Source organism: Oryx dammah, unplaced genomic scaffold, assembly GCF_014754425.2.
Source record: "Oryx dammah isolate SB20612 unplaced genomic scaffold, SCBI_Odam_1.1 HiC_scaffold_4, whole genome shotgun sequence".
NCBI classification, from domain to species: domain Eukaryota; kingdom Metazoa; phylum Chordata; class Mammalia; order Artiodactyla; family Bovidae; genus Oryx; species Oryx dammah.
In genome coordinates this window covers 20,901,238-20,915,697 of record NW_024070188.1, presented here as the reverse complement: position 1 = coordinate 20,915,697, position 14,460 = coordinate 20,901,238, and the positions used below count along the sequence as shown (strand labels likewise).

At 41.1% G+C, this 14,460-nt stretch overlaps 1 protein-coding gene across 2 annotated transcripts in view; it reads right to left on the bottom strand.

The window, feature by feature from the left end:
• Nucleotides 1–14,460, bottom strand: part of ROS1 (ROS proto-oncogene 1, receptor tyrosine kinase) — a 125,288-nt gene that overhangs the window by 83,704 nt on the left and 27,124 nt on the right. For both annotated transcript variants that reach the window (XM_040238425.1, XM_040238424.1), the window contains exons 7-16: nt 14,044–14,182; nt 10,923–11,124; nt 10,180–10,256; nt 8,298–8,420; nt 7,956–8,140; nt 6,717–6,814; nt 4,605–5,101; nt 2,984–3,196; nt 2,173–2,283; nt 1,015–1,193 (exon numbers count right to left, since the gene is read on the bottom strand). In XM_040238425.1, coding sequence (XP_040094359.1) covers nt 1,015–1,193; nt 2,173–2,283; nt 2,984–3,196; nt 4,605–5,101; nt 6,717–6,814; nt 7,956–8,140; nt 8,298–8,420; nt 10,180–10,256; nt 10,923–11,124; nt 14,044–14,182 — 1,824 coding nt within the window. The remainder of the gene's footprint in view (nt 1–1,014; nt 1,194–2,172; nt 2,284–2,983; nt 3,197–4,604; nt 5,102–6,716; nt 6,815–7,955; nt 8,141–8,297; nt 8,421–10,179; nt 10,257–10,922; nt 11,125–14,043; nt 14,183–14,460) is intronic.

The following is a 14,460-nucleotide window of genomic DNA, read 5'->3' as shown; positions in this document are numbered from 1 at the left end:
GGGTGAATTTTATGGTACATAAATTATAGCTCAAGAAAGCTGGTATTTTTTTTCAAAGGCAGAGACATGACTACTATTTTCCTCATATTCTCTACAATGCCAATTTTCAAGGCTCTAAACATACTGGTAACAGATAATGAATAAATAAACAAATGGACACGTGCCCTCCTGATTAGGAAACAATTTTTGTACCATAAAACCAAAATGACTGTTTTGTATTGTAAAACTGAAACAATTTTTTTCTTGATCTATTAGACCGTTGATCTCATCAACCGTTCTTTTCTTCAGCGTGCACAATGCACAGGGTGTCTTCATCTTACCCCCAAATCCCACCCTGTCCGCCCTCCTCAGTGCCCCCTGAGCCCGACATTGATGGACTGCAGCAACCTAGCTCCCAGTTCTCTGGCTTCCAGGGAGGTTCAGCCAATGGAAGCAGTGGCAGAAGATCAGAGGGCAGAAGAAAGGAGGGATGGAGGTACATATGTACTATTGTATCACTCCTTGCTGGACTATAGCTTTTGACAATGGCTGATTTTCATGTTGGCAACTCTGCTAAAGCTACATCCCTCACCATTCTTTCCCTTCTTCCCCTAGTCCTTAATGCCTAGAGGCAGTAATATCCTCCCACACTTGCTAGCCCAGAGCATGCTTCACCGTCCTATGCTCATTTTCCTTAGCCCTGTCCATGCTGTTGAAAATAGTCCCCTCGCTTAGTTTCTTTTCATTATGCCTTTGGGGTGTGCCATCTTCCCCAGGACACTACTCCACCGGTGAACATTTTAATATATTTATTTCAAGATATTATTGAAAATATGTGACTAATTAAATACTGATATAGAATTTCCTTTCTACATGAATATTTTAATTAAAAGGTGAGTAGGTTTAGAGGCAAATATTTAGTAAATAATAACATAGGTGAAACACAAGTATGAAAAAAATCATGAAGATGACATTCAGTCACTGAAGTGGGTAGGCATTGTTTGAGAGCATGTAGGATGTCAGGCTTTAACTTACCACATAGGTCTTTCCAGCCCAGTAGAGAAAGTGACCCAGCCACTCAAAAGCTAAAGCCCCTGCTCCTGCAATGTTGGGTATCTGATAATTCTCTGAGATGTCTGTCCCATTCAGCAGCCATACATAAACATCACCTTTCATGTCGCTGTAGTAGAGGCTGTTGTTATACCAATCCATGTCTCAAAACAAAGTGAATTGGTAGCAGTTACTTTCTCATGTATGCCAGTGTAAACAGAGCGCATCAGCAAACCACACATGCACCTCAACAATAACATGGATATTCACTAGAGCTTCAGAGATGTGTCAAGAATGTTTCAATAATATTACTCTAAGATCTTAAGCCCTGGAACTAGACACAGGAACTAATATTCATTGAGCATCTCCTCTTTGCCAACATTGTCCTGGGCACTTTTATATATCTCTCTCAACTCTTAAAGCTCTAAAGAAGAAATCATTTCCATTTTTTGACATGGCAAACCCAAGACTAGGTGAAATTATCTATTTTGCCCGAGGTCTCACAGATGAAAAGAGGAGGAACCCAGACTTGAACCAACTTCAAAGTATCATTCTTTCCATTAGTACCACACTACCTCCTAAGTCCAGCTGATTTTGGTCAGAAGTGCTATGGTAATTGTTAATGACCAAATAAAGAAATCAAATAATTAGATAATTATGGAAGATGCCATTAAGTAATAAATGGGTAGGTAGTTTTGCCTTAGGCATTTATTACATAATCTTCTTTGCCATGAAATTCCTTCTTATGCTTTATTTAGAACGTCATATAGCTGTTTTGTGCTCTGGTCTTATAGCAAACTCATAAAAAAATTACTTAACTATAGCTATCTTCATGGAACAAGATAGGCTGTTACTTTGAGATGACATTGAGAGATTAAAATACACGAGAAGTATATCAAAGCCTTCCTGAAATGGGCATACATCATCAAATAACCTCACATTTTGTGGAGTAATAAATGGCCCTCCTCCTTGAGAACAGACATTTTCTCCATCATGTCATTGGCAGTATAATTCAATCAATATTTTTTCCTTTCATTATTGACCTAATATTAAAACACTCAATTCTTCTGATTGGTCAAATATCTCAGGAAGTCTAACAAGTAGAAACCTGCCATCCAAGTGTACAGGGAACTTGGTGTTTACCTGACACATTTCCTATATCAGAGGATAGGAATTCTCCTGGGCCAAAGCTATTTAATGGCTTACTCCAAAGTCCATCTTCTTTCACAGCCATGATAAACGGTGGTTCTGCAGCTGTTTGGTTTAAAAAAAATTGAAAGAAATATCACAGAAAACACGCATTTTTAGGTACACATCTTGTTTGTTAGATTTCTTTTATAAAGTAAATCAGCATTTTGAAAAATACACTGGAAGTATATGAATAATTGTATCTGCTTAAAAGAATACTCTATCATATTAAACACACTTTTATTTTTATGTAAATATTTGTAATTGAATGTGAAGAGAAATGTGTATTGATGCTGCCACTATAGCAATGTCACATCACGGCAAATTCTTTTGTTGTTTTGCTTTAGCTATTGGTGATATTCAGAAGCAACAGTAGTATAAACGGTTCAGTTCTTTCCATTTTCTTTCAACCAAGAGGACAGAATTCAACATAATTCACAGCCCCTCAACTTCTCTTGTCGAGACTTTCAGCATCCAAGCAGTGCTACAGCTTAATAAGTCATGAGAAAGGAGAAAACCATGAAGAAGAAGAAAATTATATTGTTTGTTCAAAAACATCTTGGACAGTATAAAATAGAACGTTAGAAACATTCATATCACACTGTGCTTTACTAGCTTTCCTAATCTCAGACAATAAATATGCTCAAGGGGTCAATGCACCCTCATTCTCATTTCTTTCCAACATCTAAGGTGAGAAATTTTAAAGAAGACAGGGAGAAAGCCTTTTTTGTCAGAATCACTCCCTAAATCAAGAGCATTCTCTCACCTGGTACCAGAGTAGTTCCCACTGAGGTCTCTGACCAAGGGCCTGGCCCCTTGGGAGAACTGGCTCTCACAGAAACCTCGTATTTTGTAGCACTCTGAAGGTCATGTACATTAAGGATGGTCCCACTTATATTAGAGAACACGTGAGTAGTTTCAGGAAGGTCTTGGGTTGATACTTTCACCTCATAAGTCCAGTCCTGCCAGGCAGAAGGACCTATGCGGAAGAGTTAAACAATATTACTGACCAGGATGATATCAGCAAGGGCAAACAAAGTGTTGTCAGTCAGCTTATCTACAGCTTCAGCTGGAGTGGAAGGATAATTGAGTCTGTTACCCCTTAATCGCCAGGGTTAACTTGATGACATGATTAGGGCAGTGGCCATTCTACTCACTCATTTTGTCTCATCACAGGAGACATCTTGCCAACAAATGGGAGGCCACTGTTCCCCTCTCTGTGCCGTGTGACTGGCTGCATAGAACCACCAGAAGGGTATACTATACAAGCTCCTAACAAACGCTTAACGATGAATCTCTAATATTATTCCAGTGTCAGCAGAATATCACTCTCCTAGAAGCCCAAAAAATAAAAATTAAAAAATTTTGCTAATTCATTTTCAGCCATCTTTGAGATATACCTCAAACAGGCATAATTAACTTGGTCTTAAAGTAAAAGTAGGGCTGCCATCTATGGGGCCGCACAGAGTCGGACACGACTGAAGCGACTTAGCAGCAGCAGCCAATGTTTGCTAGGGGACCAGAGGTTGGCAAACTGCAGCCCACAGGCCAAATCTGGCCCACTGCCTGTTTTTATAAATAAAGTTGTAATAGAACACAGTAATAGTGACTTATTTACATATTATCTATGGCTGCTTACATACCACAAAGACAGAGCTGAGTAGCTATCCCAGAAACTGTATGACCCACAAAACGGAAAATCTTTATTATCTGGTCCTTCTTTTATTAAAAGAAAAAAATACTGCCAACTGCTATGCTAGATACTGTTCTGGGTTCTACCTATGCATCTTAATTCGGTCTATATGACAATCCCTTAGAAGGATTTACTTAATATTTTTATTTCCAGTAGTGGAAACATGCATGAAATGGTTAAGTAACTTGCCCAGGTCATTCTGCTAAAAGGCTAGTCTGCTGAGACTAGCCTTTGAATCCGTGCAGGCGGGCTCTAGAGATACCCACCACACATGATGCCTCTCCAGAGATGAAAATTCAAGTCCTGAGAGTTTTAGGCTCAAATTCATGCAAGGTCTCCCTGGATACAAAATCTCAACCCAAGTGTTCCATCCCCCTGGCTAATGCATTCCCTCCAACTAGAATGTCAGCGCCTGGCTCCAAGGAGACTGTCAATAAATGTTTCAACCCTTCTGTTTGGATGTATATGATAAAATATAGAAATTCTCTTTATCAAAACTGGTAAATGTAGAACAAACCTAATAACACTGTGTGTGTGTGTGAGAGAGGAGACAGAGAGTGTGCTAAGTAGCGCTTTGGGTTAATGGCTAAATAATCACATAAGGGTTCTCAAAGCTGAGTTGCCATGCCAAGCCTATTCAGTTTTCCTCTCCTCCTGACAAGGCCAGCCGCCAGGCGGGGGACAGGGAACTCACTGGCTCCGATGGCGAGCGTGGGGGGCTTCCACTGAACCAGGGCCTGGTGGGAGCCGAACAGCACGGAGAGCTGCTGCGGACGGCCCGGCAGTGGGTGTGGCTGGGTGTATGAGCCAAAGATGACCAAGTTGCCAAAGCCAAATTCTTCTATGTGACTCAGGTCACATCCCACGATGAATTCATTAAAAGACAGAGAATCCTGTTGGAAAACGGCCCTGCCGTCTGTGACCAGGAAGTCGTTGTTTTCACAAGCAAAGCTCTTCACATTAGCAAAGGGGACATGAGGTAGAATGATGTGGGATGCGGAGCCGTCGAGAAAGGTTGACATGAAGACTTGGGCGGTGTCGTTGAAATAAATGATTCGCTTGGACTGTGGCTTGATTGCAAAGTCCTTTAAAGTGCCACTCTGCACAATACGCATGGCTTCTGAGCCCCCACCAGAAGGCACAGGAAGATTGACTCTATAAATGCCGTCTCTCAGGAGATAAAAGACGTACCTGACGCAGGAGCAGAAGAAGTCTGGTGTGAGTCGATGCAAGGGCGGAGAAGGAACAGCACCATTGTCTTACCCTGCTGGGTAATCAGAACCAAGTATCTCCAGAGTGGGTAAGTACAGGGTTTCCCAAGATGCAAACTGGTAAAGGCATTTATTACAAATAGGCTCTATTCATTTAAGTTGGAAGTTGGAATCCTGGAAAATGTCCGCCTCTCTTATAAGGCTTAATCTCCTAATTATTACATGTGACTTCTTAAGGAATCAGAATTTAAGAACAACAGGGGTCTTTAAAGGTTTTCTAATGAAGTCTACTCTTAAAGGAAAGTATATTATATAAAACTTACATGACTGAACCTGTCATTTATTATGAAACATTTTTCTCCAATACTCAGAAATTCTTAGTCAAAATCTGTCAATAAATATTCCCATGCATTGTGAATGACAAAACAGAAGAAAACATAAACATTTAAGCCATTTTAAAAAACTTTATGGTATTATTTTGCACAGTTGCTACCCAGCAATACTAATCGTGCATTTGTATTAGACTAAGCTTTTTGCTGACAAAGGTCCGTATAGTCATAGCTACAGTTTATCCAGTAGAATGGATGTGAGAGCTGGACCATAAAGAAGGCTGAGTGCCAAAAAACTGATGCCTTCAAATTGTGGTGTTGGAGAAGACTCTTGAGAGTCCCTTGGACTGCAAGGAGGTTAAAGAGGCCAACCCTAAAGGACATCAACACTAAATATTCATTGAAAGAACTGGTGCTGAAGCTGCAGCTCCAACACTTCGGACACTTGAAGCGAAAAGCCAGCTCATTGGAAAAGACCCTGATGCTGGGGAAGATTAAGGGCAGGAGAAGAAGGGGGCAACTGAGGATGAGATGGTTGGATGGCATCACTGACTCAGTAGACTTGAGTTTGAGCAAACTCCTGGAGAAAGTGAAGGACAGGGAAGCCTGGCATGCTGCAGTTCATGGGGTCACAAGGAGTCAGACACAACCTAGTAACTGAACAACAGTAACAAGCTTTTAAAAATATTCACAAATGAGTGAGGCAATAGTGTTAGCATTTTACAAAATCATGGTGAAATACCCCACAATTGAGTCAAAACAGCTGGGAAGGACCACCCAAAATCAGCAGAAAGGAGTCAGGGGAAGAATGCTAAACCTGTCTCCCAATAGACATGATAACCAGACCAGAAAAGCAAACAGGCACTGAACTGCTCAGCAAGAGAAAATGGTGTAATGAAGAGAGGAAAGATAGGCAGGAAGGGCTTCTCATTGGAAGAGCTGAGGGGGAATAAAACTCTGAGTCGTGCATAAAATCATGACAAACCCAAGAAGAGAAGCCAGGTCCCCGAGTCCCAGAGAAGAGATTTTTCCCATATGCCCATAATCTACTTCAAAGGAGAAAGGAAAACCTGCTTACCTAGAAAAGTTGTGGGTGAAGTTTTAAAGAAATTTCCTCTTTGCTCTATAAGAATGAAAACTTTGCCTGGATTTAATTAAATATGAAATCAGATGGGCTCATCTGGCACTACGATCTTATTAGCAAGCAAGTTTCCCTAAGATTCTTGCCAAAGGAAGAGAATTCACATTTACAAGGCTAACACTTACCCATTGTATGAATCAGCCACTATTTTTTGAGGTGCAATGATTGAGGGAGGTGTAATTGTCTCAATGTTTGAGCAGTTCTCTAAATCACAGACACATACCTAGAGAAAAGTACATCAGTAGCATTAGTATCTCTAGTCAGTTTGGCCAACAAATATTCCTGGAGCAACTGTTCTGTGCTTAGAATTTCACTAGTCACAGAGCACTTTTTGAAAACATAAAAAAGCCCTTAAAAGACAAGTTTTATATCCTATATCCTAATGAGTTCATATTCTCTTGGTATCCGTGAAATACAAGTACATATTTTTCATATTTGTGGAGACACTGAACTACTTTTATTAATATTTTAGCTATGTCTAAGCTTATGGGCCTATCTAAGCACTGAAGAATTGATGCTTTTGAACTGTGGTGTTGGAGAAGACTCTTGAGAGTCCCTTGGACTGCAAGGAGATCCAACCAGTCCATCCTAAAGGAAATCAGTCCTGAATATTCATTGGAAGGACTGACGTTGAAGCTGAAACTCCAATACTTTGGCCACCTGAGGCGAAGAGCTGACTCACTTGAAAAGATCCTGATGCTGGAAAAGATTGAAGGCGGGAGGAGAAGGGGATGACAGAGGATGAGATGGTTGGATGGCATCACCAACTCATGGACATGATACGAGTAAACTCTGGGAGTTGGTGATGGACAGGGAAGCCTGGTGCTCTGCAGCCCATGGGGTGGCAAAGAGTTGGACACGACTGAGCAACTGAACTGAACTGAAGCTTATGGGCTTCCAGCCACAGTAATTGAGACCAGCCTCTCTTTCAAAAAAGGAAACTTGATTTGATAATACCAATATTTTCAGAAACCTACTAAAGTTATCCACGGTTATTACATAATTTAAAATGCTCACAGCTGATTTTAATCATGATTGGCAGTTGTTACCCAGTGATAATTCAGGTACCACTGTCTCATGGAAGTCAAATTATCATTAGTGAAAACTCACAGCTCTGAAAAATCACAAGAAAGATGGTTTAATGGTATAATAGGACTAAGTAAAGTACCTAGTACTAGGTAAAATCTAGACCCTCCTATAAGACTCTATGTATGATTCATTGCTAACCCAGTAGCTAAAACATAGTAAACACTCAATGATTAATTATCAAATGAAAGAATTATGTTTACTTATAAATATTAATATGTCAAGATATGCATTAGATTTTCAATATCTAGTTGTTCACTTTAAGTTCTCAGACTAACCAGTTCATCCATGATGAAATACATTTTCTGATAAAGCCAGTCTATGGAGATGGAAGAAATTAATCCTGAGCCTCTGTAAAAAATTCTCAGGCCGGACACATCAGACATGTTGGCAGCGTCCTTCACCCATATGAGAGTTCCTTCAGAGAAATAAACAACCTGCTGGTGGACATTAACTGATATTCCTGGAAAAGTGATGCAAATACATGTGTTACTATGAAACAACCAGACAAAACACAGACACTAAAGAGAACTCATTTATTTAATCTTTAACAAAGGTATTAAAGTCAACCTGGATCTGTCCTTACACACTAAGGAAACATTTTTCTCTATTGCACTGACCTGTAATATTATGGTGTGTGGCATCTGACTGAAGGCAATATGCTTCATCTACTAAATGTTTTAAAGATCTCTTTCTTAGAGAAGTTTTCCTGGATAAAAAGAGCCACTGTTCCTCTTCTTGAACTAAAACAACAATATGACTTTATAGACAGACAGACCAATTATATACATATTGACACAAAAAAGATCAATACCACCCTTAAAAACAAGGGGACTGGCACACGGAAGAGCTTTGCCAGATATTCTCTGAAGATACTGGGGTATTTCAACTGTGGTATAAATCACATTCTGTGATTGGGGCGGGAAGTACTGTATCAACCAAGTAGGATTTCTGGGTATGGGCCCCTGAATGCCCTCAAAATAACATCATATGCAGTATCACTGTTCTCAACAGCCTTGCCCAAATAGGAGCTCAGCTCATTATCCTCCACTCTGGGAATCTGACTGCTTGGTGAAGGTAGTCCAGCCCAGGCTGGAGGGGCTGGTTGCATAACACACATATATAGATAGACTTTGGTTGCCTCTGTTTTGTCTTCAATTATCTCTCCCTTTGAGGCAGGAGAAAAGCCTGTAGTAATGAAATTTGAGGACTGCAGAACTCTGTGTGACGTCCTATTCGACTGGAGACTGATGCATTGTGCCTTGATCAACACTTTTAGGGTAATTAATAAATGTTATGCAGCAATCACAGTAATAACAACCTTAAACCTACTCTATATTTAACTCGTCCTTGGGATGCTTCTTGTATAACAAAAATACCTCTTCTTTCCTAGAGTCTAGTAACACCCAAAGAAACTAAAGGTTAGTAATGGATGACATTCAATAAATACCCACTGGCATATCTGGGGGCAGATTTGGGGAATGGGAGGTCAAGTCAGCAAACAGGGTTGCCACAAAGACAGAAAACTCATTCCTAGTATTTTGAGTTTTCGCGTGTTATTCCAAACGTTTTGAACTAACTTTCCCCAAAATATTTCTGGTGCTTCTTAGAGAGCATTTTCTTTTATTAAGATTTTGCTTACATGGGAGTCATGCAGTAAATATTTAGTCTCCCAAAGCAAATGTTAAAATGCTGAAGCCAAAAAAAAAAAAAAATAGGTACTTGCCAATTAATAACAAGAGCTAATTTCGTAGTTTGAATATTCAGAATAGTAAAATGTAACTTACTAAGTCCAGATAGATTTGAAAACCTAAAGGAAACTGGAAGAAAAAGATATCTGATCTTTATTAAATGATGACCCATAAAGCGGAGGTTAGAGTAGGATATATGTATTCCCTAAGTATGTAAATGAAAGTAATAATCACTGCTGCTGCTAAGTCGCTTCAGTCGTGTCCGACTCTGTGCGACCCCACAGACGGCAGCCCACCAGGCTCCCCCATCCCTGGGATTCTCCAGGCAAGAACACTGGAGTGGGTTGCCGTTTTCTTCTCCAATGCATGAAAGTGAAAAGTGAAAGGGAAGTCGCTCAGTCGTGCCCGAATCTTAGCAACCCCATGGACTGCAGCCCACCAGGCTCCTTCGTCCATGGGATTTTCCAGGCAAGAGTACTGGAGTGGGTTGCCATTGCCTTCTCCCATAATCACTAGAGACTTTAACTGAAACCAAGAGTTTGCTTGGGGCCATTTTTTTAATTCCTTTTTTTTCTTTTTTTAATTTTTAAATTTCAGTGTGAAAACTTTGCTCTGACAACTTACTCCTGTTTGTCAGATGGGACTGATTTTTCATTTAAAGTTGAAACTTATCCAGTATTCACAAGACAGTGTTATTTGGCAGACGAGTAGGGGCTTAAGAAACACTGGATGACACAGGACCTGTCAGATCTGAATCCACCCTTCCACCCCTCAACTTCCCAGTAACAGGAGGCACACCGCCAGTCTATACCTGCTGGAGACGGAGTGGTAATGCTAGATTCTGCTTCCGGCCCCTCACCAACTTCATTTACTGCTGCAATAGAAAACCTATTCCAGAAACAATTTGGAGAGATGTATTTTACATGGCATGGTGTGAAGGTAAGATAAAAATAGAAGGAGCAATAACGTTTCTATTTAAAGGACAAGGTGGCAACGCGTGTATCTAGTTACTTGGTGCGGCTGCTCAGCACCGAAATGACCATCAATCATGTCCTTGTTTGCATTCCCCACAGAATAGTTCAGGGTCACAGAGGTAAAAAACTGAACTCTGCTATCTGCATGACCCTCATTCATGCCCTAATTTATGGAGGTCTTAGTAAATGCTAGAAAAGTTAACAATAATAAAATAATTCCCTTAACAGTTAATGTAAAAATACCATTAACAGAATTCTACCTCTTTACTTTCTTCATGTTGGATTAAATGAAGAAATGATATTGATGGTGCTTATGTTGTCTTTTTTTAGCCCATATTTATGAGCTCACATTTGTATTTTTCTTTGAATATAATAGAAATGCTTGAAAATGTTTTTGCTTAGGATGGTGTAATCTAGTAAGTCTACAAACTTGAGGGAAAACACAACTTCAAACCAGCAGCACAAAGTCAATGAGACATCTCAAAATACATTTTAAATTATTTTGTAGCCATATTTCTTAGATAATTATCATGAATGCACCCATGCTGGTTATATTCTTCATGCACCACTAAATTCTTACCTGTAGGTGGTATTTGGTAGAGTGGAGTAAAACTGGAAACTGGTTCTCTGTGTCCCTGAATCTAATTTCTGATTTTTGCTGATCAGCCTTAAGTTATATCCCAAAATAGGTCCACCTGGGAATTGAGGTGGAGCCCAACTGACTTCCACCGTGTCGGGACTTGAGCTTTCAATATTCCTAATGAAAGGAGCAGTTTCAGGAACTAGAAGAGACAATGGTAACACTGTGAGCAGAAAATATACAGAGAAAAACGTAAATAGGGTAGGGTAAAAGTCTTATTTTTTGAAAACTTAGCATAAATGAAATATTTTCTTTAATAGTCACAATAAGTGGTAGGAGGTGGTAATATATCTATGAACTGCAATTCTTGATCCCTAAACAATATCAGTTAGCTACTCTTCTAAGGGACTCTTTAAAGAAAGTGTTATTTTCCTCACTTCTAATTTATGCAATAAAATTAAACGTGGAAGTCTACAAATAGGATAATGCTGTAGGGGGAAAAAAAAAAAACTGTTAAAAATCTCCAGATACCTGACTGAGTTGAAACGCGGGATGGAACCAGGTTAGGAAGGGGAAGAGACTCTGTAACAAAACTGAAGTCAATGATTAACATGAGTCGAAAGAAGTAAGGCCTGGGGCTTTTTCCCTCATTAGGGTCCTGTGGCTGGACCAGTTCTAGCTAGAGATAGGGATTTAGATAAGCCTGAATTAGAACAGCCTGCTTCCCTTTTGCTGGCATTAGCTCTGCTGACCCAGACAGTACTCTCCTCCCCTCAGCTCTCAAGGTCCCCCAAATCCAGGTTTTCTGTGCCTTAGCAGTATCCCTTCCCTCATGAAGGACGAAAATGAGCATGCATTTGCTAACCAAGCATTCACCCACAGACTGTAGGACCTACCCCAGTGGCAAAGAACAGAAAGGAAAACAAATGACCTAACAGCCCAGTCCGCACCTGCTTTCCATACCTCCTATGCCCTGCAACCCCACCCGTTATTTCCTCTTTTCATAGAAAGGCAGACTGATAGCACTTTGCTCTTCAGCAGGCTCTCTCCCTCTGAACAGTTTCTGGGAGGTGCCCTGCATCACCGCTGTCCCCTTAGAGTGGGGAGAGAGAAGCCAGAGCAGCACCCCCCCACACACTGGCTGTGTTTTAAAAAGGCCCTTCAACTGATCTCTGATACAGTTCTTCCCCAACTCTCAGACGGAGCTTGAGCAAACACAGATATCATTGCCTCACTCCTCAGCTCCACGCACCAAGTGACTCAGGTGGGCGGGGAAGTAGGAATCATCTCCTAGCGAATCGGAATTAGGATGTCAGAAAACCTAACTTTTTAGTCCACACCCAGACAGGCATGATCTACCCTGCTGCAAGTACATTCCATGCCTCCTCCATGGCAAGTTGTGAGTAGCCCAAATCCCTCTGACAAAAGTCGTCCCTGAAAAGGCTGGTCAGGTTAGACAAGGTGATTATTCCACATGATTAAGAAATTATCTTCATAAGGGCCCCAATTAAAAGGTGATAATAACCATCTAAAGTCATATATTTCCTATAGCTGATTGAGAAAAGGGCCACAAGGTGACAGAACACAAAATGGATAACTCTGTAAGTTTTGATGTGGCTAAAAAAGTGAGACAGAATTGAAGCATGAGATGTTATCCATGGAAAGGATACCCAGTGCAAGAACAGAAACATATGAAGGGTTTGGAGGCTTGCATATCCAGAGAAAGACTCAGAAATGGAAAGCAAAATTTGCCTTCTTCGCTACTTTGATTTAACTAATCATCTGCCCTGGACCACCGTATGTCTCCAGTACTGGAAAATGTTCCCATACTGTTGGAGTCCATGAGGCACTGCTCTGAACAAAAAGGATCTATGTATTCTACTCTGATCTGGAACATTTCAAATATTGCCCCAGACCCATGTCTAATCTGAGATCCTGAGGATGGTCAGGGAATAATCATCAGAGGGACCACATGTACCTAAAATCTGATAAGCAAAAAGAAGGCACTAATCAGGGGAGAGGGAAAATGCCCCAACCAGCTTCATCAGCTGTCCTGCTGAGGTTTGGTCCAAGGCCTAGTTCAGTGTGAGGGTCTCTGCACGCAGCTGATTCTCCAGAACTGAGCGGTAGGGACATCCAACATCTGGCTTGGAATAAGCCCTTCCAAGTCTCCTCAGCTAACTCAGATGTTGAGAACACCAGAAAGTCTCCCTGAATGTCTTCCCCTGGCATTTATCTCTCTGAAAGGCTCTAGGCTTGAATCCTTTTCCCAGTATGGAAGTCAAATCTTTGAAAGAATAAATCAGAAAATGTTCCAACATATTGACTATTTTTAAAAATCATCTCTAACCAAAAGCTGAAGTACAATAATAACCTCCCAGTTGGTCTTGCTTCTTCTGTACTTCTCAGTCCCTATCAATCAATATCACTCAATATCACTCAATGCAGTCTGTGTGTATTTGCCAATTATCTTTTTAAGGAGCATTTGAAGCAATTACTCCTGTAAAACCTTCCATAACTCCTAATCACATAATGAGGCTTATTCTGACCAACTGCTTTAATGCACTCCCCATTTCTCATGGACAGACCCTGCTCAAAGCATTTTTCTTACCATAGCAACCCACGTCTTCCTACTCACAGTATACTTTCCTTTTTTATTAGATTTACTGTTGAGGGAATTTCCTTTCCACCAAAATGAGAGCTTCACTAGAGCAGAGACTTTTGTTTTGATCAGAGGTATGGTGGGCACCTGGATTCCCCGGTGGCTCAGATGGTAAAGAATCTGCCTGCATTGTGGGTTCAATCCCTGGGTCAAGAAGATCCCTTGGAGAAGGAAATGGCAGCCCACTCCAGTGTTCTTGCCTGGGAAATCCCATGGAGAGAGGAGCCTGTCAGGCTACAGTCCATGGGGGCACAAAAAGTCAGACAGGACTGAGTGACTAACACTTTCACTTTTCATGGGGAGCACCTAGAAGACAACTTGACACCTAGTTATGCACCTCATTGTTAGGTGGATTGATTAACAAAGGAATAAATCTATTTCACTATTTAAAATAAAAGCAGACTAAACCAAAGCTTTGGAATGACCCCTGATTTCTCGAGCAAGGTATGCATGCCCTACCTCCATAAGGATGAGTCCTGTAACTGGGACTTGGAGGGGAATACAGATGCAGCTGGGCTGTGAAGATCCAAACCACTCGAAAAACATATTCAGTGAAGGGATGCAGGGGCTCTACCACATAGGAGAGCTTGGACACGGCCTAATCAATGAGAGATCAAACATCAGTAGTTATGGAATCACTTCCGCATATTGTGACCCAAGAGCACAGATTCGTTTGCAGGTGATGCCTGGCCTTCTGGATGTGAAGTGACCCAGGGCTTCCCAGGTGGCTCAGACAGTAAAGAGTCCACCTGCAGCGCGGGAGACCTGGGTTCCATCCCTGGATCGGGAAGATCCCCTGGAGAAGGGAATGGCTGCCCACTCCCGTACTGTTGCCTGGAGAATTCCATGGACAGAGGAGCCTGGAGGGCTACAGTC